This window comes from Lepisma saccharinum, chromosome 7, assembly GCF_977018435.1.
Source record: "Lepisma saccharinum chromosome 7, izLepSacc3.1, whole genome shotgun sequence".
Taxonomy (NCBI): Eukaryota; Metazoa; Arthropoda; class Insecta; order Zygentoma; family Lepismatidae; genus Lepisma; species Lepisma saccharinum.
In genome coordinates, this window is record NC_139235.1 from 40,683,549 (window position 1) to 40,710,051 (window position 26,503).

Sequence of the window (26,503 nt, forward strand, 5' to 3'; positions counted from 1 at the left end):
CTACTATAAATAACAAAAATACAAAATAACGGAATTTATTTATTTATTTATTTAAAGACATGACACTACAGGCAAATGCCCATTTACAGTGTCTTGTTGGTATGAAATTATAACACTGTTTGGTACACAAAATATGCAATCAGAAGAATTCAAAAAGTACAATAATATGATAATATGTGTTACAGTAATATAAAAATTAATATAAGATTAGTTATGAAAGAGAAGTATAAAGTATTAACCTGACAGTTTGGGTTAGAACTTATACATGATAACCAAGAAAATAACCAAGGAAAAACATATGTACTTCACCTTACATTTAAAAACGATGATATATAGATGTACTGACAGTAATTAGTAAATAACACAAAAGAAAAAAGAAGAATAGGATGGACTCTACACCTGTACATAAAGAGACTGAACTAATAAACAAAGTTAAGTCTGGCTTTGGAAATAAGTTTCTGTTTCCCTTTTGAATTTTCGAAAACTTTGGAAGATGTCTATCTTATCATATGTCTTTGCAATTTCGTTATATAACCTACACATTCTCCGAGTGGGTGCCGCATTGGCTGAGCTCTCGGTACTTGAAACAGCTCTTTCCGTGGTCTTATCTTATTATATGGTACATAAAAAGCGATTTCTGAAAGCAGCTGAGAGGAGTCTAATGAGTTGTTTAAAAGTTTATGTAAGAATAGTAACTGATGTATGTTTCTTCTATCGCCTAGGGATTGTACATTGAAGTATTTTATTAGGGTATGATAAGGAGTATATTTGGGGTAAACGCCGTCTCTTTTCAGTCCTAGGTATCGAAGGAACTTGCTTTGTACATTCTCTATTCTGCTGGTTTCATTTAGGTTTTGTGGGGACCAGACGATAGACGCGTATTCCAATTTCGACCTTACGTAGGTATTGTATAGAGTTTGGAATGTTTCTGATTTCTTGAAGTCCTTTCCCATTCTCATTATAAACCCTAGGTTTCGGTACCCTTCTGCTACAATGCGGTCTATGTGTTTTCGGAAACTGTTATTTTCTTCAAACTGAACACCAAGATCTTTATAACTTGACACTCTGCCTAACGTGTGGCCACTGATTGTATAAGTGTGCGTGTAGGGTTCAAGTAGGAGGATATAAGTTTTAAAACACGGGCTGAGATGTTAAGATGGTGAAGCTTTTGGAGAAGTGTATCATGGTCAACAACATCGAACGCCTTTGAAAAATCAGTATAAATTACATCAACTTGCCCTTTCCCGTCCAGCATCAAGGTTATAAAGTCGGAGATTTCCAATAAATTTGTTACAATGGACCGTTTAGGTATGAATCCATGCTGGTGAGGGGACAGTATCGGATGAAGGTGTCTGGAAATGTATTTACATAAGATTTGTTCGAAGGATTTTGCAGGAGTTGAGATAAGAGCGACTGGTCTATAGTTGTTGATATCAGCTTTGTCGGAGGTCTTTGGTACGGGACACACCTCAGAAAGCTTCCATATTTCCGGGAAAACGCAGGTGAAGAGTGAAAGGTTGAATAAGATGTGTAGCGGGTACTTAAGGCTTTCCGAGCATCCCTTTATCACGTACGGGCGGACCATATCGGGACCAACAGATCTTTTCGGTTTTAGTGATTTTATTGCATCTTCCACGTCATTTAGGGAAATTTCACCAATATGGAGCATGTCCAATAGTTCGTTAGTGTTATCCAGGGGGAATGTTGTTTCGTAGCTTGATTTGTCATCGCTATAGATTGATTTGAAATGACGAGCAAATGCATCCGCAATCTCTTTTCCGCTTCGTAGAGATTTATTTTGGTAGGTGGTGGGGTGGGTAGGTGTTTTCTTTCTTTTGTTTTTTTACAAAGGACCAAAATCTTTTGGGATCGTATTATATACCTAATTAACAGTTTAGCAGATATTCATCGTACGCCTTGGAGATTCGTTTTTTAACGTTCTTTCGCAATTCTTTAAATTTAGCTTCATGAAAGGCGGCATCCCCGATCAGTCTTTTCCATTTCCGGTGATGCATTAGCTTTAAGAGCTATATCCTTTTTTATTTCCCAGGTGAACCAGCATGGATATACGTAGTTGCGACTTGAGGTTCGTGTAGGGGACGCATTAATCAAATACCGAGTTTAAAATGGCATAGAATGTACGGACCGCATCATTTACATCTTTATAATTTCTTAATACATCCCAGTTTACAACTTGAAATTCTTTGAATAGTTTTAAAAAATCAGCCTTTTGAAAATTATATCGTTTTTGTCTTGCCTCGGGTTTGATTTTGCGTGGTTGTGGGTGAGAAGCACACAGAATTAGTGCAGGATGGTGCTTATCTTCAGGTAATATCAGAAGCTCATTCATTTTAACAGACACGTAGTTCAAATTGGTTATGATTAAGTCTAACGTTTTGCCATAAGTGTTTAACACATCGTTACAGTTTTTTAATGAATGGAATTCGAGGAAATTTTGCAAATGTAGACACGTGTTTCCTGAATTTAGTAAATCTGAATGTGAGCCTACGATTTCTGGAATATTAAAGTCGCCTGTCAGAAGTAATCGACACCGAGTCGGATATTGCGAGGTTATGTGATCAAACAGTGTATCGTATATTTTAGATGGGAAATCAGGCGGGACATATACTACACACATATTCAAGTTAGTTTCGTCATCCATTTTAACTTTAACAATTAAACATTCAACGGTAGGGTCCTCAAGATTGCGGTCTATTTTGGAGGCTTGGAATGCGAGGGGATTTGATATTCTGATCACGTGTTACCCAATGAAAACCCCTTGGCAGGTCTGCAAACGATGTTGCACCATGGCGTACATATGCATATGTATATATGCAATACATCAGGCACATGCACATCACATTTTCATTCTTCTTTTACATTCTGCATTTCTTAAGGAATGGAATATTGTACTGATGCTCATGGGTGTCCGCAGGATTTTTTTTCCATGGAGGGGCAAGCGAGAATTTTTTTCCCAGGGAGGCCTAACTATATTTCATCAATAATAGTGGTGTTCCCTCACGAAACGCTCCTTCGGTTTAGGGTTATCATGTTTCTGAAACGCCCTGGCAATATGTAACATAATGTACTGTGAACGAAATGAAATTTTATGTTTGAAATATACACTTTTAGGTTGACATTCATTTTCCAGGGAGAGTCCCTCTCCCCCCTTTCCAGACGTCCACGCTGGTGGTGGTGCAGAAGTTGTCAACTTCTTCATAGCTGTTTCTTTAAAATTTCTTCAACCTTCCATTAAGCAAAATGAAATGAATGAACATCGGGATGGATAATTTGGCTGATAATATGCAACACACGTAACGTATGCTCAATACTATGATTACTGTCAAATTACATGCTGTTTTGTATCAATTTGGAAAGTATTGTCTTTCTTGTCTGGCGAGAGATACAGCTATGGTTGTCGTTTCAGTGCTTACCAGCAATAAAACCTGCCACTGAGGATCTAATCAACAATCTCCAGAATGCGATACAAATCTGCCACGTGACACGCTACGATTTATGTTGTACATGCATGAGATTAAGTGAACGCTTCAGTTTTACCCCTGAGATTTGTTGACCTCGATGATTGTAATGAAAAGAGCTGTTAGTTGCCACGCTTGTATTACGTGAGCGGGTATAACGCTGTTTCCAAGGCAACTTAAAAATCGATGAGCCTAGCGTGGCCATCACCAGTTGCTTTTTAAGCGTGCGTTTCGTTATGGAATAGCATTTGTGTGGTGGAAGTCGAGCGAGTACAGCACAGAAGCGATAAGGAGAGAGAATTATGAACATTCGTCGCAAAGTCAATGAACCGTGAACATGACAGCCCTTGCACATCTTTCTAAGCATAACCATAATCGCGAGTGTTGATAATCATTGTGGTAGATGAACATATTTGTTAAACAACACTGTTCGAAAGTTGTGAGTGCTGAATTCCAACAGAATAGAAGACAGCATTGTTAGTTTAAAGTTAACATGGTAACGTTACTGCCGCAGCGTAAGTTCCATTAGAATGTCAAGATGGAGAACAGAAAAACACGAAGAGTCTTGGGTTGTGGAATATGCATGGCAGGAGCTCTTATCTTAGCAGTGGGTGAGTAAAATATGCCACATATTTTCTTAATTATAAGTTCCATTTGTCTTTATTATGTTTAGAAGAGTGAGTATGAAACATCACTTAAACGAACACACAAAACCCTTGCACGTATACGCATGTTGCCAGCAAACATGTACTGCGACAAACCTCTATGATCTTTTCTTTATCCTGCCAGATTTTGTTCGTGATGAAATTTTATGGCAGGAAATTGGTAGAAGGTTGGAGGTAAACAAATAATATTCAAAAACCGTTTCAAGTTCTGTGCTGAACCTATTTCGTTTGTTGAGCCATTGTACACAATTTTTCAAACCTTCCTCGGTTTTCTATAACTTCTTCATACACCCCAAAAAAGCCACGAGTCGCCACTGCACAAGGCTTCATACTTTTTGGACCAATAATGGAAGCGAATGATTTTTTCATTTGTGTTTGTTTGTTACATAGTTACAAAATAGACTATATGCTTTCAAATCCATTTTCTTTGAGGGGGATAAATCTTTTTATGTGGGGGGAGGGGTCCCCCCGTTAATTCGCCAACTAGTGAAATATAATGGAAACACTAAATGCAGATTTACTGCAATGACGACAGTTGATAGGCAAAATTATCTTTTCAAGATTACTTCAGAAACCGAGCCAGTCCACCATTGTTTTCTATCCAATATATTCAATGTTGAAGAATACTATCAAGACACCACGCAAGATTTATCTTTTCTCCCAAGTTCTGTTGCAGTTTATTTAAGTTCACTGTATACTCGGATAGGCTAATCGGAAATGGGTCTAAAGTTTAAAGCGGGATCCAAACCGCTATGAGCTTCCATCTATGATCGAACTCCAGACTCCTTGATTACAAGTTTACGCCGTCGAGGAGACCCACATGGTTCTTTCGGCAGCCCAATGATACTAACATTTCAATAGTTATAGTGTATTAAAAATAATTATTATCATTAAGCAGGATGCAATTAACAACGGAAATATTATTATTTGTAAACAATGTGGATATAATATTGTGTTGATATTCATTATTCCCCACAACAGTATTAGTTTTCTTTTAATTTTGGTATAATTAGACTTTTTTAAATTTTACAAATTCCGATTAACATATGACATTAACTACTTGTTATTATTTATTTAGAACTCTGTCGATTATTTACAATGTCAGCATCAATAATTTACATGAGAATTTTGCTGATATTGTGAAGCAAATAAGATAACAAAAGAGACAATCAATACTTTTCAAACCCTTTGGTATAGTGCAGTGTTTTTACCAATTACAGAATCTTGTTTATTTGATTATAAAATTAATGTAATCATGCTCGCCCGCAGGAGGGGGCCAGGGGAGGCACTTGCCCTCCTGAGATTTCTGAAAAGAGTTAATGTAAATCGAATGGTGAAATTCTAGAGATATTTTATAACAAAAAATATTGTTTTCTATGACTTATAGGCCGTAAGTTAAAGCGACTATTATTATTATTATTATTATTTTATATTTAAGCTTTTACAGTCTATTTTACACTGATTACACTGGTCAACAAATTTTTATTTTTTTGTTGCGCCATGGATGAAAATTCACTTTTCTTTATCAACCCATGATGCTGAACACGAAACTGACAATGAAAATGCCACTCGACTTCCGGTTTAAGAATTATACGAGGTATTGTCGAAAAGTCGGGTTTCCCAATGTTTTAACGTAGTGGAATGACGTATGCTTGGTGTGCATGTGACTTTTACGCTTTAACTGTATTATATGAAGAGTACACAACGTGAGGACATTTCCATTTGCCTTTTCCAAGTATTCATGAATCAAAGTTTTTACATTAATCACAAAATAAATATTTTCTACTATACTACTTTATAGTTTGTTCTTTACTACTTATGTGGGATTAAATCCGCTTCCTCTTTGCTTCCCTCTTGTAATGAAGCTCAGAATCATCCCTGGTTACTGCCCAGCAATAGTCGGCAAGCATTCATGTACTCCATTTCCCTTGGTATCTTTTCTCCATTATAGATATTTGTTGGTGGAAACGCTCACCGTGTTCATCACTTACCTCCCCACAACTTCTCGGGAAGAAATTGAAATGAGACTGTAGAAAATGCAATTTAAGAAACATATTGCAACCCATTTTTTAATACGATGAAACCAAATTATTTACAAGTTTTTCATAGTCTTCAGCACATTTGTTTCCAAATAAATTGTTTGAGACTTCTCTGAAAGAACTCCATGCACCTTTCTCAACATCACTTAGCAGGTGTTTGAAGATCTCGTCCTGGTAAAGTTGAGAATTTGAGGGCCCACAAAAATTCCTTCCTTGATGTTCTGTTCACTGGTTTTTGGAAATTTGTTAAGTAGATATTAGAATGCCAAAGAGTTTCGATCCAACTTTTTGACAAAGTTTTTGATGAGTCCAAGCTTTATATGAAGTGCAGGAAGTATAATATTTTAAAATTCAACGAGAGGTTCATATTGTACATTCATATTTCCAGTTTCCATACTTTGACGTAATGGTCAATCCTTTTTAATGAAATGAGAAGCTCTGTCTCTGCAGAGGAAACAGCAATATTTGGTATCTAGCCTTGTTGGAGTCCAATAGCAATGACTTTCAAATCTGCACATATTTTCCATTTGTAGTTGTTGTATTAATTGATTGAAGGAGGAATTTTAGGCTATCAGGGGATTCTTTCTTTTGCACAGAATAACCATTAGGGATTGACGGCAATTGATTGCTGTTATGAAGCAGTACAGCTTTTAGACTTAATACCGATGCATCTATGAACAACTGCCACTCATCACAGGTGTGCTTAATGCCCATAGCCCCCAATAAACCATTAATATCACTGCAGTATATTAGATCTCCTTCGGTAGAAAAGTATTCTTCCAACTTTTTCTGACGGTCACGATAGAATGACACCTTCACATTACTAGCCAGAAAATTCCATTGTTGAAGTCTGGAGGCTAATAGCTCTGCCTTTGCTTTTGAAAGTTCAAGATCTCTCACTAAATCATTCATTTCACTCTGGCTAACCTTGTGCTGTTCTGTAAGTTTAACATCACCTGCAAAATCCGGATCTGTAGATGTGGAAGGTTGTGGATCGTACGGTTCGTCTTGTGAGTCTACGGAATAGGATTCACTGGGTGTTGGAACAGGTAGTTCATTACTATGCGCTACAGGACCAGTAACAGAACGATTATTTGGAAATACAATTGTCTTCTTTTTAGTATTGGACATAAGTTGTATTGGTGGGACCATACAAAAAAAATCGTCTGTATGATTAGTGGGTTCTAACCAAATCAAGGGAATAGCAAATGGCATCAATGGTCTTCTGTGATTCAACCAGTCCAACAGATTCGTGTAGCAGCAATGTGGAGCCCAAGTCTTATCTTCATCTCCGAATTTGCAGTATTTACCGAAATACAGATTGTAGGCTGTTCTTACAGCAGGGATAATATTTCTCCGCTGTCCAGAAAACACAATTTGACCACAAACAACAGAAATTGCTAGCATTGTGAATGCATTTACGTGGTATTTTTTACCAAATCACTCAGGAATTTAATTAAATGCCAACCTTACCATAAACGGACCACGTAATACGCAGACATGATCTTCGATAAATGCACACACCCAACCTAGTTTTATAAAGCCACAATCACATCTGCACAAATGAACACCTCACAAATCAATGAATAAAGAGGTTTTGTGGGTGGTCTTGAACAGTTACCCTTTTCCTTACAACAAATAAAGATAAGATAAGAAAAGAAAAAAAACTCAACATTTACTTCTTACAGCTATGCAATACCATATACTATATAGGGAACTTCTCCAAATCAACAATGTAACTCAATTATAATTAGTCAATTGCGATTTTTAACGACAGTTTCGGATTTAGGGGACCAATATTGACTAGAAATTGAATATATCACTCATGTCGCATTTTGGCTGTTGACCAGATCTAACTATAAAAAACAGATTTTTGTCTTACATGAATTAATGTTAAGTATGCAGTTATGCAAATTGTATATAGATATACAGAATATGGATATTACAAATGCATGTAATTAAAAATAGTAATGCAATAATAATAATAATAATGAAAATAACAAAAATAAAACCATTAATAAAAGTAGTAATAATAGCAATAATAATATTTATCATAATAGTAATAATAATAATAATAATAATAATAATAATAACCTTTCTGTGACTCTGCCCCACCTGAGAAAAAATCCTGCGGGAGCCCTTGAATGTAATATGTTTATTAAATTAGTACACGAGGTTTAAACTCTCCCCCCATGTACAGACATGACATGTTTCAGTTTATGCTCAGATAGGCTAATCGGAACTTGATCTAAGAGTTTAAAGTGAAATCTTAACCACTGTGCAATGTGACCACTGAATCATTGTGCCCTCTGTCATACAGTAAGAAAAGTAAGGGCATCACAACTCCATGAGACTCGCCACGGCCAGCTTTATTCCTTGGATTTAAGGCGAGGAGGGACAATTTTCCCATAGCCTAGTTCTTTCTCGCTGGAGCAGCTGCCGATCACTGTTGCCGACTTCGCTCTTTTGGAGCCAGATCTGGCTCTTTCGTGCACTCGTTTGACTGTGAACTGTGGCACTCGCCCTCTGCCCCACCATGCCGCCACCACTGGCTCCGGCCCATAAAGACCAACTTTTGCCATGAATGTATATTTTGCCGTGACGGGATATTCATATATAGGCTGCGTCACCCACCCCCTCTTTACTCCCCAGGTATTTTTATATATAGCGCTGTGGCTAAGGTGAAGATGACAATATTATTATCCCAGAATCCTTTATCATTGGGTTATTGAGATGGGCGATGCCGCCAAATCTAGGCGGTGAAGCCGGCCCCCGTGGCAAAGTAGTTAGCACATCGCGTTACGACGCCTGATGTCCCGGGTTCGGATCCTGGCCTGGGCATGGATGTTTGTGAGTGTCCATTTATCAATTTCATCACATCATCACTCATCCCCATCTTCGCAAATTAGCCAAAAGTGGCACAAAAGGCGAAGTAAAATATATCAAATCAATCAATCTAGGCGGTGAAAACTAAGAATAATTTGCCATCACTTTAAAGCTAACGGTAAATACAGGTCCCTCACTCCTCTGACACCTGAAATTACCCTAGGAGGCACTTTATGCGCCTTCGTTAATCTAGCACCTTGAAAGTCATCTTTAGCTCTATTAATGGTGAAATGTAGCTCTTTTATGCACATCAGGTTTGGAAACACTGCCAGGATGGCCGTATGAGGCAAGGAGAAATACATTTGGTTTATGGGACCATTATTTTATTCGTTCTCTCGCGAATATCAAACATCCAATGACGTAAAAAAGTACATGGACGGAAAAAGGACACGTTGAACTATGTCATAGTAGTAGGAAGATTCGAAACTCCCATTTGATTAGCCGTAGGGCTGCACAACGGCCAGAATCGCTTACTAGGCCCGCCTGGTTGGTCGGGCGGGCGAGTAAAACTATATACCTGTTTTTTGACCCATCAAGCATCGAAAGCCCACGGGTAACTGGAAGGCCTTGCAAGACGAAGCTTGCTTGTCTTCAGCGAACGCTCATTCCGGTTTTGCACCGTCTCCAGATACATGAGTCACGCAGTCACCGTTGCCAACTTTTAGATTATAAACTGTTCTAGGAGCACTTAAAATGTTCATCACTTTTATCAATTTGAAATTGCAGACATTTATTCCTTGCTAGAAAACATTTGTATCGCTCACACCCAGTGGCGGCGATTGGGTTCCAAAACTAGAGGGCCAAAGTGCAAATGTACGGGGTGGGGGGCAAGGATAATTTAATTTCCCTTGGTACATGGGGTTAGCGTGGTGCAAAAGTAGCAAAAAGTGGGGGGGGCAAGGATAATTTAATTTCCCTTGGTACATGAGGTTAGCGTGGTGCAAAAGTAGCAAAAAGTGGGGGGGGGGGGCAACTGCACTCTCTCGGCCCCGCCCCTAATTGCTGCCACTGCTGACACCTGTACAGGAGTACGAACCAAGTTTCGCAAAAAGTGCCATCGTAAATACTTTGGAACTTTGTGTGACTGGTGGTTGTTCTACATTATACTTTTTTGGGGGTGCTCCCCTATGACGCAGTGGTAGTGTCGTCGCCTTGTAATCATAGGGTACCAGGTTCGATACCCGGTGGAAGCACATGATGGTTCAGATCCCACTTTAAACTATAGGTCCAGTCCCGATTAGCCTTATTGTGCATAAATTGACCAAATAAATGAATCAATCAATCAAACAGATTTTCTCTCTGGTGTAATTTTGACAATTCAATATCCGAATTAGTTGCTCAAGACCCCCCCCCCCCCCTTGAACACTAAGGCACGATGGTCCATAAAATGGAACATGAAATCAGAATTTGCATTATAAAAGGTTTTTGAATATTGTCATCTCTTTCAACAAATCGTCGTTCGCTAGTGTTGTTGCTAGTTATCTTGTTCTCAGACCGCATTGATAGTAATACGATACAAAATATAATTGTTAGCTTGTATTTTCACACGGGTGCAAATAACAGGCAATGCTATTTACACATTTCAACAAACAAACAACGTAAAAATGAAACCGACAGAAGATTTACGATTTCAAGACCAGAAACGTGACATAAAATGAACAAGACACACAAACCCATTTCAAGACCATCGAAACAAATTTAGAAAATATGTGGTAGTTGGTTTGACATAATAATGACACTAATTTGAGAAGTTACAAAATCTTAGGTGCAGTGGCTTAGCAACATATCGCGAGGTCCTGGGCGAGATTTGAATGCAAGGCCCCATCATTCTTTAAGTTTGAAATATCAATGTAAATCGATACACAGTCATCAAGGAAACGTCAGCAAATTATCATATTTATATAATAGCCTACAATAATAATTAATTTCTGACGAAAATTATATTTAATAGTACGCGACAGAGAAATTTACACTTGGCAGAGCTATAGTAACACGCTGCTGGAATTTTCATTAACCAAAGTAGTAGTAATAGTACGTTTTTTAAGATGTTCTTTAGGCAGTAAGATAACTGAAATATCCTTAAGTGTGCTAAACTTTTTTTTAAAAAAATCAGAAATACAAAGTAAGAATCTTGAAATATAACCTATATATTATTTAATGAGTCGTTCTTTGTTTCCTCATTTCGAAGTTTGTAGGATGTAAATGTCACAAACCATGGCTTAAGTAGAAAATATGGAAGGATGCACATAAAATGTCAGTGCTTGATAGAGCGGGGGGAAGGGAGTGCGCTAAATCACAATCCTGTCTAGGGGCCCAATGTATCTACCTACAAGCTCTTCTACACAATCGGTTTCAACATCAGCAAATCTTAAAACGATAGTCATTTGCACAATAAATGTGAAATGTTTGGTGTAATCAACTGATACAGCTAATTTGACTTTTTTTTTAAATTAGCAATTTTGACTTTTTTTTAATTAGCAATTTTGACTTTGTTGCACATAAATTGTACCAGTTAACTTTGAATTTTAGGACTTAGATGATAATAATAACTGTGAATCTCATTTTGTTGTTACGTCTTAATGTTCTTGTAATATTAAATATTTGACGCAGTGGCGTAACAAAATCGTAAAGTACGCGTCCGCAAGAAATAAACTTGGGTCCCTCAAGTACAGTCAGCTTCTTCCAGGAAATTTACGTAATTACTTAGAATGGCTGGTTGTGGCTGCACTTACATTAATAACTATACAAATCGATGCTCTAACTCTGAATTTTCACATATTACAACATATCTTTCTTTGACATTTATGTATTCAAAAGAAGAAAATACAAATACTTACTTATCCCTTCCCCCAAACAGAAGGCAGTACAGGATACAGAGAACACTGGAAGTTAGTGTAGAGCTATCAAGGAGAAGAAACTTTCCTAAAGCACTTGATTTCAGATTTAAGCACATTCCTGAAACATAGAACTTGATCAGGAAATTCGGAAGATAAATCATCTTCGTGCCCTTTACAGAGGGCAATAGCTGCGTCTGAAGTTGTAGGAACGAAGGAAGAACTGCTAATATTATCCATACCTTTCTTGAGTTTAAAATACCAGAAGCATTTAAATGCCCCATACTTTGCTCCGTGGCAGTTTGAGGTGCTTTACCATTAACATATTAAAATCGGGTAGGCTATGCAAGGTCACGACACAGAAGAAAAATGGATAAAATTGTCCAAGCAATTTTTGCGTTGATGTTTCACGTGAGAAATGAGAATTATTTTGACTTTTTCGGGGCCCCTTAGGCTTAGAGCTCCCGCCCGCCTCTGATTTGACGTATTCATTCAAATTATAACGTTAAACTAGAATATAAAGCCAGTTAAAAAGGTCTTAATTTTATTGCCCACAAAAAATAGCCTTTTCTATCTTTCTCACTTCCATTTATTACGTTTTTCGTATCAACCTCATAGGACGCGAGGCCCCTATATGCGCGAGGCCCAGGGTGGTCGCCCACTTTGCTCACCCCTTGCTACGCCAATGATTCTACAACCTCAAGGCACCTGCGCCTAGCAGAAATTCAAATATTTCCATGCGTAGTGAAATATAATGGCCGCTGGCAACACTGACAGTAGTGCTCGCCGTCTACCTGCAAGAACTACATCGAGTCTCACGGGTCTTCTTAAGACCCGGGTAATAGAAAAGCCTGGCAGGCATCGAAGCCTGTGCAACACTGTGACGTGAAGCTCGCTTGCGCGATGTCGAACACCTGGGCTTGATGTGCGTGTTGCATATTATTGTAGGCGCGCCTCCTCGCAGACGGGTTTTCTCCGGGTCTTGTGCAGGTCTCTGGCCGTAACTTGAAGTTGAAGTTGATTTGCCATAAGGAATACATGGGATTCTGTAAATACTTATTAATCATATGTTTCAAACATCGTGTCTAGCTTACTAATCAACTAGAAAAACAGTTTCCACTTGCAACATGGAGAGAAAGTATACTCTCTCGCAAACTAATCCCTTTTTTAAATAGCAGTGCCCAATCCGACGATATTGAAATAAATGCACAACTATTGCGTGATTGTCCCTGCTCTCCTTAAGCTGGCCGTGGACTCACCCAAGTGCAGCCAGCACCCATGGACAAATTATTCGACACAGAGGCGAAATCCAATGAGAATCGTTCGTGATTTTTTCGCGCTCAAGGTCAGAACGGAATTTGAAAGGGAGGAAAGCAGTCTACTTGCATTCACCATAAATCACTTTCAGCTTTCAATTTCTTCCGTCAAGGAACAACGTCATTTTGAGGAGTCAATTTGAGCACGTGAGTGCAAGATTGATGCACATCAATTTATATTCTCCTCAAGGTCGAAATTTTATTCGTCTTACAAAGTAGAAGGAAATCAGCAACTGTTCTTATTAGGCATTCTTACTCGAAACATACATTCAAGTGTTACGACTTGTTAAATTGAACTTGATGTATTTTACAGTTGTCTTTCCTTCTATCACCACTTACTTTATTTGATTTTTATTTCCTTACCTTTACTTCTCCATTTCTGTTTTCCTCGATATTATCTTCTTCAACTTATTCTTGGATTTTAGCATTTCTCACTCCCAATGCACCTTCCTTATCTTTCTCTTCACACGCTTTTGTGCCTTTTAATTTTTTACTTTTCGTTTCTCACACACTCTTTCAACTTTTCGTTTCCCTTTCATTTCTTCTACACTGATTTATTTATATTCTCTTTTTTTTTGTTCTCTCATGTCTTTCACATCTTCCTTTTCTGTCGCTCTTACTTTTCCTCTTCGTTTCTTCCTCTCTTTCTACATCAATTCTTTCATTCATTTATCATTATTTCTGTTTCTTTTTCTGTTCGTGTCTCTCTCTCTCTCTTTGTTTCTCCTTCATTCTCTCTATCTCTTCCGTTTTATTAAGGGGGAACTAAAGGCAATTTCCCAGTATATTTTCGATAACAGATGACAGCACACTTTCTCTTTCACCCTCTATTGTAGATTTTGTTTCTTTCAAAGTAATTTTCCTTCTTCGATTCTTTCGATTCTTGATTTTTCTCGTTCTCTCACAACACCAAACTTTCCGGTGTGGTGGACCATTGGAGGAATATCAAAGGTTTGGGTGCAGTGGTGCCGATTTGAGGGCGGGGGGAGTTTGCCCCCCATTTTTCCTACCTTTTGCCCCGCACTATGGCCTCTTAATGCTAGGTCTTATTTATTTTATTTATTTATATCAGCTTCGTGTAGATGGCGAAGTTAAGGCTATAATTAATGCCTTTTCTTACACTTAACCATCTGTTTACAAATATAGTATAAAATAAATAAAAAATAATTTAAAAAGAATTCAACAAAAATATTCCGTTTATAAACGCAAACAAAGAGACATGCTCACCGGACCAGACAGATGTTGCAATGGAGAGCTCATGGCATTGGCGCACGCAGGGGGGCTATAGCCCTTCCCGAAATTTTGAGAAAATCAACATTTTCAAATGAAAGCAGAAAGGAACTCAGGAAACCGAAAGTGGTAAATGCCAACTCCCCTTAAAATGACCCCCGATAACCATTTTTGTTTCAGAACAACTTTTAAAACGAAAGTTAGACATGGAAATTACGAAATATACAGGGAAATTCAAAATGAATGGCGCAACTTTACACACTTATTATGACGTTAATATTTATGATAGAAAATCAGACAAGGCATCAACATGAAGAGAACCTGTGGTAGTTTTACTCACATGACTCCCATTACAAGGATTCAACATGGGAACCAGGTGTAATGCGGTAAACATCCAAACGATAATGACGTACATGCTTCCACGAGACAGCAAGGCCACTGCAGGTTTATAGCGAGATATTCATCTTCATTAAGAGCCATAACTGCTCTTTTCTTTATTTCATTGTCCTTCATTGTCCCGCTCGTAGGCATTAACGTCGTCAGAAAAAAATTAAGATGGGGGTCAAGAGAGCGCCAGGGTGAGACATGGGAAGGTACACAAAAATTTTCAGGAATTCGAAAGTTAGTACAGAATATTGTATGTATATGATGATGATGTTGATAATAATAATAAAAGTTTATTTTAAGCGCTGAGAACAGTATACAACCTAATACAGCACTAAGCCACATAAAAATCACAAAATTAGAGGGATAAAATATGCGAGAAGCAGAGCAATATTCACATTCCAAGTTATGGTCTTCAAAAACGCTCTACTTTATAGCTATAAGCGAACAGTTGTGTGACAGAGGGGGGCAGACGAAACGCTGCCTCTTTGATAAATAAGAAATTTATTTTAATTTATGATAATTTTCAAACTATGAAAAATAAATTATTTGAGGGAAAGAAAGTTAGTAATTGACCTTTGGATATTGTAGTGGAGTTGAAGAGTGAATGTCACAATTATTGGACAAATTAATTGTTTTTTGGTGTCACTGGTAAGACACAATAGAAAACAAAAGTAAATAAAGAAGTTCAAACAAACGAACAATATGTAAAATACCTTCTACCTTCTAAGTTAATTACGTAAAATACTTGAATTTTTATGCAAACGACAATTTTATATTGTTCACTCAAAATAAAGGATAAAGTAGTTACAACATTGCATTTAATTTTTAAAAATTGATGGGTACTTTGACATGGAATGCCCATGACTACCGCCTTGTCCAGACAACACGAAGTTGAACACTTATTAAGATTAATACGAGAATGTTTGCATACAGGTTGACAAGAGACGGTATCTAAAATAAAAACTTTTGACGCGGACCAAGAAGATAAGGGGCACATTGCAACATGGTTTAACGCCGGGCCACGAGACAAGGCACCCAGATGCACATTGGAACATCGTTTGACGCCGGGCCACGAAAAAAGGCGCCTAGGTGCAGCCGGGCCAGGAGACAAGGCGCCCAGGTGTACGTTGGATAATCGTATGACGTCAGGCCTCGAGACAAGGCGTCCAGAAGCACATTGAGACATCGTTTGACGCCGGACCAGTAGACAAGGCAGCTAGGTGCACATTAGAACATCATTTGACGTCGGGTCACAAGACAAGGCCCCAGGTCACATCGGAACATGGTTTGACGCAGGGCCACAAAACAAGGCACCCAGGTGCACAATGAAACATCGTTTGACGCCGGGTCACGAGACAAGGCGCACAGGTGCACATTGGAACATCGTTTGACCTCGGGCCACGAGACAAGGTGCCCAGGTGCACATTGTAACATCGTTTGACGCCGGGCCACGAGAAAAGGCACAGAAATGCACATTGGAACATCGTTTGACGCCAGACCATTAGACAATGCATCTAGGTGCACATTAGAACATCGTTTGACGTCGGGCCAAAAAGACAAGGCCCCAGGTCACATTGGAACATCGAATGACGCCGGACCACAAGGCACGGCGCCAGGTCCACACTGGAACATCGTTTGACGCCGGGCCCCGAGACAAGGCGCCCAGATGTACATTGGAACATCGTTTGACGCCTGGCCACAAGACAAGGCGCCCAGGTGCACATTGTAACATTGTTTGACGCCGGGCCACGAGACAAGGCACCCAGGTGTACATTGAAACATCATTTTACGCCGGGCCACAAGGCAAGGTGCACAGGTGCACATTGGAACATAGCTTGTCGCCAGACCATTAGACAATGCATCTAGGTGCACATTAGAACATCGTTTGACGTCGGGCCAAAAAGACAAGGCCCCAGGTCACATTGGAACATCGAATGACGCCGGACCACAAGGCACGGCGCCAGGTACACCCTGGAACATCGTTTGACACCGGAGCAGGAGAAAAGGCGCCAAAGTGCACATTGGATCATCGTTTGACGCCGGGCCACAAGACAAGGTGCACATTGGAACATAGCTTGTCGCCGGGCTACAAATTAAGGCACCCAGGTGCACATTAGAAAATCGTTTGACGTCGGACCGCAAGACAAGGCACCCATGTGCACATTAGAACATTGTTTGACGTCGGGTTACGAGACAAGGCACCCAGGTACACATTAAAATATCGTTTGACGTCGGGTCACGAGACAAAGCACCCAGGTGCACATTGGAATATCGTTTAACGCCGATCTACGAAGCAAGGCAACCAGGTGTACATTAGAACATCGTTTGGCGTCGGACCCAGATGCACATTGTAACATCCTTTGACGCCGGGCAACGAGACACGGCGCCCAGTTGTACATTGAAACATCGTTTGACTCCGCGCCACAAGACAATGCACCCAGGTGCACATTGAAACGTCGTTTGACGCCAGGTCACGAGACAAGGCGCCCAAGTGCACATTGGAACATCGTTTGACGCCGGGGCCACAAGACAATCCGCCCAGGTACACATTTTAACATCGTTTGGGCAACGGGACAAGGTGTACACTGAAACATCATTTGACGCCGGGCCACAGGGCAATGCCCTAGGTCACATTGGAACATCGTTTAACGCCGGACCACAAGGCAAGGCGCCAGGTCCACACTGGAACATCGTTTGACGCCGGGCCTCGAGACAAGGCGCCCAGATGCACATTGGAACATCGTTTGACGCCGGGCAACAAGACAAGGCGCCCAGGAGCACATTGTAACATCATTTGACGCCGGGCCACAAGGCAAGGCGCCAGGTACACCTTGGAACATCGTTTGACGCCGGAGCAGGAGAAAAGGCGGCCAAGTGTACATTGGAACATCGTTTGACGCCGGGCCACACGACAAGGTGCACAGGTGCACATTGGAACATAGTTTGACGCCGGGCCACAAGACAATGCACCCAGGTGCACATTGAAACATCGTTTGACTCCGGGCCACGATTCAAGGCGCCCACGTGCACATTGGAACATCGTTTGACGCCGGGCCACAAGACAAGCCGCCCAGGATTTTAACATCGTTTTATGCTGGGCCACGAGACAAAGCGCCCAGGTGTACATTGAAACATCGTTTGACGCTGGGCCACATGGCAAGGCGCCAGGTACGCCTTGAAACATCATTTTACGCCGGAGCAGGAGAAAAGACGCCAAAGTGCACATTGGAAGATCGTTTGATGCCGGGCCACAAGACAAGGCGCACAGGTGCACATTGGAACATCGTTTGACGCCGGGCCACAAGACAAGCCGCCCAGGTGCACATTTTAATATCGTTTTATGCCGGGCCACGAGACAAAGCGTCCAGGTGTACATTGAAACATCGTTTGACGCTGGGCCACAAGGCAAGGCGACAGGTACGCCTTGAAACATCATTTGACGCCGGAGCAGGAGAAAAGACGCCAAAGTGCACATTGGAAGATCGTTTGATGCCGGGCCACAAGACAAGGCGAACAGGTGCACATTGGAACATCGTTTGACGCCGAGCTACGAAGCAAGGCACCCAAGTACACATTAGAACATTGTTTGACATCGGACCGCAAGACAAGGCACCCATGTGCACATTAGAACATTGTTTGACGTCGGGTCAAGAGACAAGGCACCAAGGTGCACATTGTAACATCGTTTGACGTCGGGTCAAGAGACAAGGCACCCAGGTGCACATTGGAACATCGTTTGACGCCGGGCTACGATGCAAGGCACCCAGGTGAACATGAAAACAATCTTAGACGCCGGGTTACGAGACAAGGACCCACGTGCACTTTAGAACATCCTTTGACGCCGAGCTTCGAGACAAGGCACCCAGGTGCACATTTTAACATCGTTTGACGTCGGCTCAGGAGACAAGGCACTCAGGCGCACATTGGAACATCGTTTGACGTCGGACTACGAAGCAAGGCACCTAGGTTCACATTAGAACATCGTTTGACGTCGGATCGCAAGACAAGGCGCCCAGGTGCACATTAGAACATTGTTTGACGTCGGGTCACGAGACAAGGGACCCAGGTGCACATTGGAACATCGTTTGACTCCGGGACACGAGAAAAGGCGCCCAGGTGCACATTAGAACATCGTTTGACGTCGGGTCAGGAGACAATTCACCCATGTGCACATTTGAACGACGTTTCACGCCGGGCCACAAGAGAGGCACCCAGGTGCACACTGGAACATCGTTTCAGCCCGGGCCACGAGACATAGTGCCCAGGTGCACATTGGAACATCGTTTGAACCTACGATGTTATATTTATACACCATATTCAAATGACAGTGTTAGTTTGATACAAAGTTTTTTCTCGGGCGTGTCAAGCCTGACACGCCACAAGTTTTTCATTTTCCTCACACCAACTTTATATTCTGAAGATGTAGGATCAGAATACTATTCCAGTATTGTCTGCTCCACACATTCACTGGCAGTATTTTCATTGTAAATTATGGAAATGCACTTGAAAATTTTGTCCGTAAAATTCTGTCATTTCCCTTTTAGGTTTGATGAGTTAGGAATTGAACGACTGTTTCACTGATGCACCATGAAATACATTTTTTATATATAAATTTCAGTATATTTGCACTAGGAGGAAGACCAAAACTATCAAAGTACATGTCCTCCGTATTATTGATGATACACAAAGTTCTTCCAGTGTATGGCTGGACCAGATTCACTGTCCGTGTTAATAATCAATGCAGCAGGCAATTGCACATTCTTCGGCAATGTATCATTAGCAAAAACACCTCGAAAATTCAAAGAGAAGCATCTGTCCGATTGAACAGGTTTTTTTCAATTTCAATGTTATTCATTGTTCACTATCAGTAAATGCACTATCCTTGGAACAGAAGCCTTTCTCCAATATGTAATACACTCTTGCTGCATCGTTGTAAAACGATGCTAATGGTGAATATCCACTGTCCAATGTTGAGGTGTCCTGTTTAGGTGAAGTCCTTGTGCTTTCTCCTATAATATGCTGTTGGAGCATGAAGCTACGGAGATAAGAGGAGTATAAATGTGCGTCTCTTAGTGCACATTTGATGGTCCTTAGTCTGTGATAATTGCGATAGCAATTTTGTGCAGGGAAGGCTAACAGCTACGCTTTAGGACATCCTAGCTCCTCGAGATGTACTGTAATCAGAAACTTGCATTTGTCAGCTACAAATGAATAAATAACTGAGGCTCTTTCGGTGTACTGGGAAAGGTTGGAAGAAAATTTGGAATAATAAATTTCCCCACTAGATCATTCCAGAAAAGGTGTTTTGTGTTTATATTCCGTATGGACCCGTGTCAAGTTTTTCAATTTTTCTACGCTTTGTGTTGACTGCTTGGTGTGTGTTTTCTGCTCTGATGCAGAAACAATTTCAAAATTGGCTTTTCGTTTGTTTTTACGTGGATTCTCAACAACTCGCTTTTCAATTTCCCCTTTGACCAGTTGCTTGAAATAATCAAAATTAATTTGGAGTCGTGTTCTATAATTCATGGTAATGCCTCTTACTTTAATAACACGTTTGTCATCCTGAGGATCATGTTTGTTCACCATTTCATATGCATAGTTTTTGGGACCACCACCCAAAAAGCATGTAATTTGGTATGGCTCTTTAATCTTATCCGTCATTTGACCAAGAAATCAGCCTGTAATAATAAGATTTTCAGTTTCTCTTTCTACATAGAACACAGAGTCCGTACCCACGTAGTTAATACTTTCCTTGACTTTGTCCATAAAAGAATATAAATGCATCCTTCCATAAGCAGTAATAAAAACAAACAAGCACATTTGAGAGTACTAACGGTTCATTTTTGCTTTCCAGATAAATATAATTCACTAATAAACAAGATTCAGAAATAGGGACATTACTGATTTCATACTGTGGATTAAACACTATATCATGGAATTTCTGTTCTGTGTTTACAAAAATAGACTTAGTTTTTAAAGTATTTTCTGAAAATTTTCCGTACAATGAATTCAGCAGAATTTTGAAAATAAAACGAAGCCCCGGGTTGGGTGCAATTTCATCTTTTACAAGTTGAATTCCCTCATGATCTAAATAATCTTGAATGTATTTGTCTTTGTCATGTTCTGAACTGCAGCCGGAAGGATATTCTGAGGACTGTTGTTTTAGTCTAAAAAATGTGTCTACATAGTCCTTGAACACATTATCGTTCTGGTCAGCCGAAGAAAAATCCCAATTTTCATATATTTTGAGAATTTTGTATCCTTTTTTTACAGCCAGTTTCAGTTATTCCGATACGTAGGTGCCATGTAAGTATTGTTGTTTATCTGTGTGTGAACATTGTTCTTGATTCTCGCTTTGAGCACAAGTTCTGCATAAAGCAAACATTAATTTGGTGTTGCAGGACATGCCCAGTACTGGTAAATATAAATCTTTAGGGGGGAGAATATCACATTTTACGACCCCAAACACATTATCCAGAGTAGGAAACTCTGACGTGTAAATCACTGGTTTCACTGTAGGCATTTTTCTTTGCTTCATCATTGCAGGGTACAGGGAAACTACATCTAGCAGTTTCATGCACGTATTTTCATTTTTTTGTCGTTCAAAAACTGCCCTGAGAAGTTCAGTGCGTCCCCCATTAAAAGCTTCTTTTGGGATAAGTGGGTTATTCAGGGAATAGCAATTCTCAGCAATGAACTTGCGTAATTCTGCATCTCTTTTAATTTCATCATTGAATTCACATTCCCATTTTTCTACAACCGTGTACCCCATTGGTTCTAATATCTCTTTCCGGGTAACGGTACGTTCGTATCTATGGTCTAAGGCCTCGCCAGTCTCGTTAAGAGGCTTATCCCTGTTTCCAGGAAGGCATTTCTTACACGCATGAAAATAACACCCATGGAAAGTATACACATTTTTAGCTTTCTTCATGGAGCCCGTCCAACTTATAACGTCCTATTTTAGCCTACCCCAGATTTCCTGCGTGTCTCAGATTGATTTTTTCAGTACTTTCGACTCACTTTAACGCGATTAGAGACTGTTGGTCTTGTTCACGAAATCCAAATGGTGGAACTTTAATAAGGTTGTTTTCTTTCAGATATTTACTTCTAAATATCAAGGAAGCTAAGGAGGGAAGAGTCAAGCAGCGAAAAAAGCACTGTATTCCAGCGAGATCTTCGATCAGATTAGAGAATTTAATACATGCAGCAATAATTTCCACATCTTTAATGCAGTATTCGCGCAACTCTTTTTGAAAATAAAAAAAAATTCTCAGCTTTGACTGTTTCCTCATGCCAATTTAGCATATCTTCTCTTTCTTTGGGGGACTTGGAATCTATATGATAGTACTTAATATCTGGGAAGGGACCTACATAACTCTGATTTTCTGGGGTAGAAAACAAATATGGAAAATCGCCTTTCTGCAAATCATCTGCTAGTCCCAGACTTGCTGGCAGATCTTGCAGTTTAATGAGCATGAAATTTAACGAGTCCCTGAACACTATTTTCTTTGTAAGTGACATCTCTATTACTTTCCTACCCTGCATAAGTACTGATGGGGTAATATTCTCTTTAGTAATCAGGTAATTTAAAACAAAATGGGAATCATATCGCCCTGCATTATGTGCTATACACACAATTTTATCAAACCCTTCCCTTGGTGTTTGTATATAGTGCATAAATTCTTAAATATTGGGGAAAATATGGACACGGGGACCGCACGTCTCGCAGAAATCTCCATCAGAGTCTTTACATATGTAACACATCTGCTTGGCAACAGCCAGATTGACTTCGTGTTTCTGACTTTCCTCGCCCTCTACCAGCATAGACTCGAAATCATATAAAATGTAGAGAAACTTTGCAGTTGGTTCAGGGTTGATAGGTTGAATATAGCATTTGTGTGCTGGCTCAACAAGAGCATTACAGCTCTTGCAAAAGAATTCATCGCATTTGTGTGGTGTTTTGCGCATTTTCTTGTTCACTACTTTGTAACACACATTAAATTGGTAAATAGATTGACAAGCACTGGATTTCCGCCCTTCTGTGCGCAAATTATTTTCATAGCATTTCGGGGACAGAAATTTCCTGTTACATGTAGTGCATTTTCTCGGGATAGTGTTAGTGATTTCATTGCCATGTGTGTTTTCACACAATGAGCAATATCTAGTGCATTCAGTATGATCAGGTTTATTATTGAATCCTACCTGGAATTTGGGGCAGTAATAATTTTTCACAATAAGTCTGCGTACACAATTAATTATATCAAAATGTTCATTGTGATACAATAAATTTATATGATTAGGGGCATACGGAGTGCATCGAATAACTTCATACTCGCTTTCACCTTCTTTCATCGAAAACACAACAATTTGGTACTCTGGTCCTAATTGATTCTGAAATTTAATGATATCTTCAACAGTGCAACCATTGGTTGGATTAACGCCTACTTCATGGCATCAATGCATAGCTGCTTCTTTCAGTTTATTATCATATCTTCGAAAAGATTGGATTTTGCTTGTGTTTTTGTCAACTTTGGCTTGTGCAAATACAATAGCGCGTGGTAAGCACAAATTGTCATTGTTTGTCAGAACAGTAATAGACCTTTGTCTCTGATTCGCATTGTTTATTGTTAGTAAGGGGGCATATTTTCTGTACAGAGGGTATTTGTTCTTCCATCTACCGCGCTTGGGTTCGACAATGTGCGCCATATATTTCATAGTGTTATCCACAAAGAAGGATTCATTGCTATTCAGCACTTTTGTCACAAAGTGTTGAATAATCTTAGGATTTAATGCCGAAAGATGGCGCCAAGGGATATAAATATCCTTATTGGTTTCATTGCCGAAAATAACCAATCCCACCTGACTGTCCGAAGAAACATCATAATAAACTATTCTCATCAAATATTGGAATATAGACCAAGCATTCAGGGTCCCCCACAACCTGATTAGGTATTTCAATTGTTACCTCTCGCCCTAACATTCCAAATCGTCTAAAATACCTTTCTCTTTCATCCACAATTGGAAATTGACTTGCTCCCACCCCTAATTGACACATTGCTGTTTGCACTGTCTCACAGAAAAAGGACGGATCACTTGTAGGGATATCGTCATAGAACACCATCCTGTCACACATATCCTAATGTGCATTAACCTGTTCTAGTGGGGAAATATACATTCCAGAGGTAAAATTGAGCATAATCTCGTCCGAAGTACTCATCGCAGTGTGGTTAGCCTCGTTGGTAGAGCTTGCAGACGCCATCTTTCACTAAAATTCCCTTCCAGATAGAATCACCTGTAAAAAATAGAAAAATAATTGTAGTACTTGGTCACATTACGCATATTTGTTTTTTTTGGTTCGTTGCATTATTTGAATTTACGCATTATTTAAAAACACACTAGATACATATAAAAAGTCACTTACCTTAATTATAGCTTCTCTTGAGTTCTTTGTCTGCAACTCTCAGACAATGATAACAACTTGATGTCTTCTCTGACACAATGCTTCAGAAATACTTCTCAAACTAACTTCTTCTCGCTTTTACGCGCTTTTTATACCTCGGAAGCAAAACCGACGCTTTCTCTGATTGGTTGAAATAAAACCGACGCGATTTCTGATTGGTTGAAATATAAACAGACGCTTCGCTTTGTTCTTGTGTTCCGGGTAACCTTGGGCTACTTTGACAAAAACATGTCCTAACATGCTACAGCATCCCGTGCCCTGGGGGCAGCCCTGAGCGGAATATTAATTGGCGGCGGAAACCGGTTCTGGAAAGCAATGCAGAGTTCCAAAAATTTGACCTTGACCACGCATTCCCAGACATCCTTTGTTGTCTGGTTCAGTCTCTTCCTTGTGCTACGGTGTTGAATATCTTTCCCATATTCTTGCGTTCTAGATGACCTTGGAAAAACCGGTTCTCAAAATCATCCGACCCGTTTTCTCATTGGTGAATCGAGTTCTTTCTCTGTTCTGGCGTTCTGACGTCATTTGACCTTGACCGCACATCCCCCAAATTCCTTTGTCATCTACCTGCGCGGAGATCACCGTCTTCCGTCTAATGTCTCGGATCAACTTCTTTCAACGAAATAACATTATTACATAGTACACTATAATTATTACCACTACATATCGTTGGTTCGAGTACCGGGACCGTCCCAAATCGTAAAGAGATCTTTACCATTACCAACATTCATACCCGTTAATAAACCGGAAAAACTTATTTTCAATACAATAAACATAAATATTTTAGATTCATACATTACATACTTTTCAGTAATGAACATAAAATCATATGCATAACATTTAGTACCTCTAATTACCTTTTATTTACATATTTTTCATAAAATAAATAATTAAAAATCTATAAAAGTTATAAATATGCAAATACATAAATGTAAATTATTCTAATGAAATGCAAATGTATTCTAAATTATGCAAATGAATTCTAAATACATGCATATTAATTCTAAATACATACAAATGAATTATGAATATTAAACACCGACAGACACTAACTATTATATAAGCTTCTGACTGTCGCCCGTGTTACCTCCAAAATGGAGTCCAATAGTGTGACGTCACAGCAGACCACGCACTGGGACTGAGTCTTCACAACGAGAGAAAGTGTTTTCTTCGTATTCAATTCAATGCTATTTTCGTTCGGAAGGGGTGTAGCTTTGATTATTGTGACAGCAGTTAAGAAACAAAATTGTGATGTGCATCGTGCATCAATGTAAAGATGAGATTTCGGAGAATACGTCTGTATATGACATATACCTCGGCTGTGCCGTGCCGAATCCTATAATAGGTTTCCTGCCTTGGTAGTTTGTTAAGATAATAAACGTTCTTTGGCATGTCTATCATTTCAGGAATCATTCTTGGAGTGCAGTTCCCGAAGTACGTCACTCACAGGGTACACGAGCATGTCTGCATCTCAGGACGTCACAGCAAGCACTTTCCGGAGTGGGTGAGTCAGCCTTTGTGGTTAAGCAGATAGATATAGACATAAATAAGGAACTCTTTGTTGTGTACATTATCACTTTTGAAGAATAAGGTAGAAATCAGCTGCAACTTCACAGTCTCTCCTCTCGTGAATGATGAAGCCTGTCTTGTCTCGATATTCTCGTTACCGAAAGGCAAATTTCGAGTCGCGAAGTAACTAAAAACACGTATTTCTGGCACATTAGGCAACAATGTAACTTTTATAAATAGGGCTCGGAAATCGATGAAAATATATATTTTTTTCTAAACCTTGAAGACGATGCTAAACCTGGTAGTAATCTGTTCCCCTTCAGTTAGAACCAAAAAAACATTGATTTTATTTTGCATTTTCTGATCTTTCTTGGCTATTAGGTCATTTTTGTTCCATTTTGATAATTTTTTAAAGTTTATTTTTGGAATTTCCTATTGTCTTGTAAATTTTAAATGCATTTACTGGCATAAGTTACATACGTATTTCTTTCCTAACATGAAATTTATAGTTATAAAGTAAAGGGCTATCCTATGCTTTGCACCACGCCATGAAGGGGTATAGAAGGTGTGGAGTTAGGCCCAACACTTTCTTGATCACGGGCGAAGGTGGGGGTGATGTGATAAGCCCCACGCCCCTGGCCGCCTTTACCCCCCAGAGTTTCCTCCAGGTATCCACTTTATACGACGCTGGGTGAGCG

General features: G+C 39.6%; 1 protein-coding gene across 1 annotated transcript in view; it reads left to right on the forward strand.

Annotated features, from left to right (window-relative positions):
- The first annotated feature begins 3,741 nt into the window (after positions 1–3,741).
- LOC145990207 (uncharacterized) overlaps positions 3,742–26,503 on the forward strand; it is a 146,461-nt gene continuing 123,699 nt past the window's right edge. The window contains exons 1-2 of the mRNA XM_083125873.1: positions 3,742–4,090; positions 25,703–25,800. Of these exons, the coding sequence (XP_082981999.1) occupies positions 4,018–4,090; positions 25,703–25,800 (171 nt within the window). The 5' untranslated portion in view covers positions 3,742–4,017. The remainder of the gene's footprint in view (positions 4,091–25,702; positions 25,801–26,503) is intronic.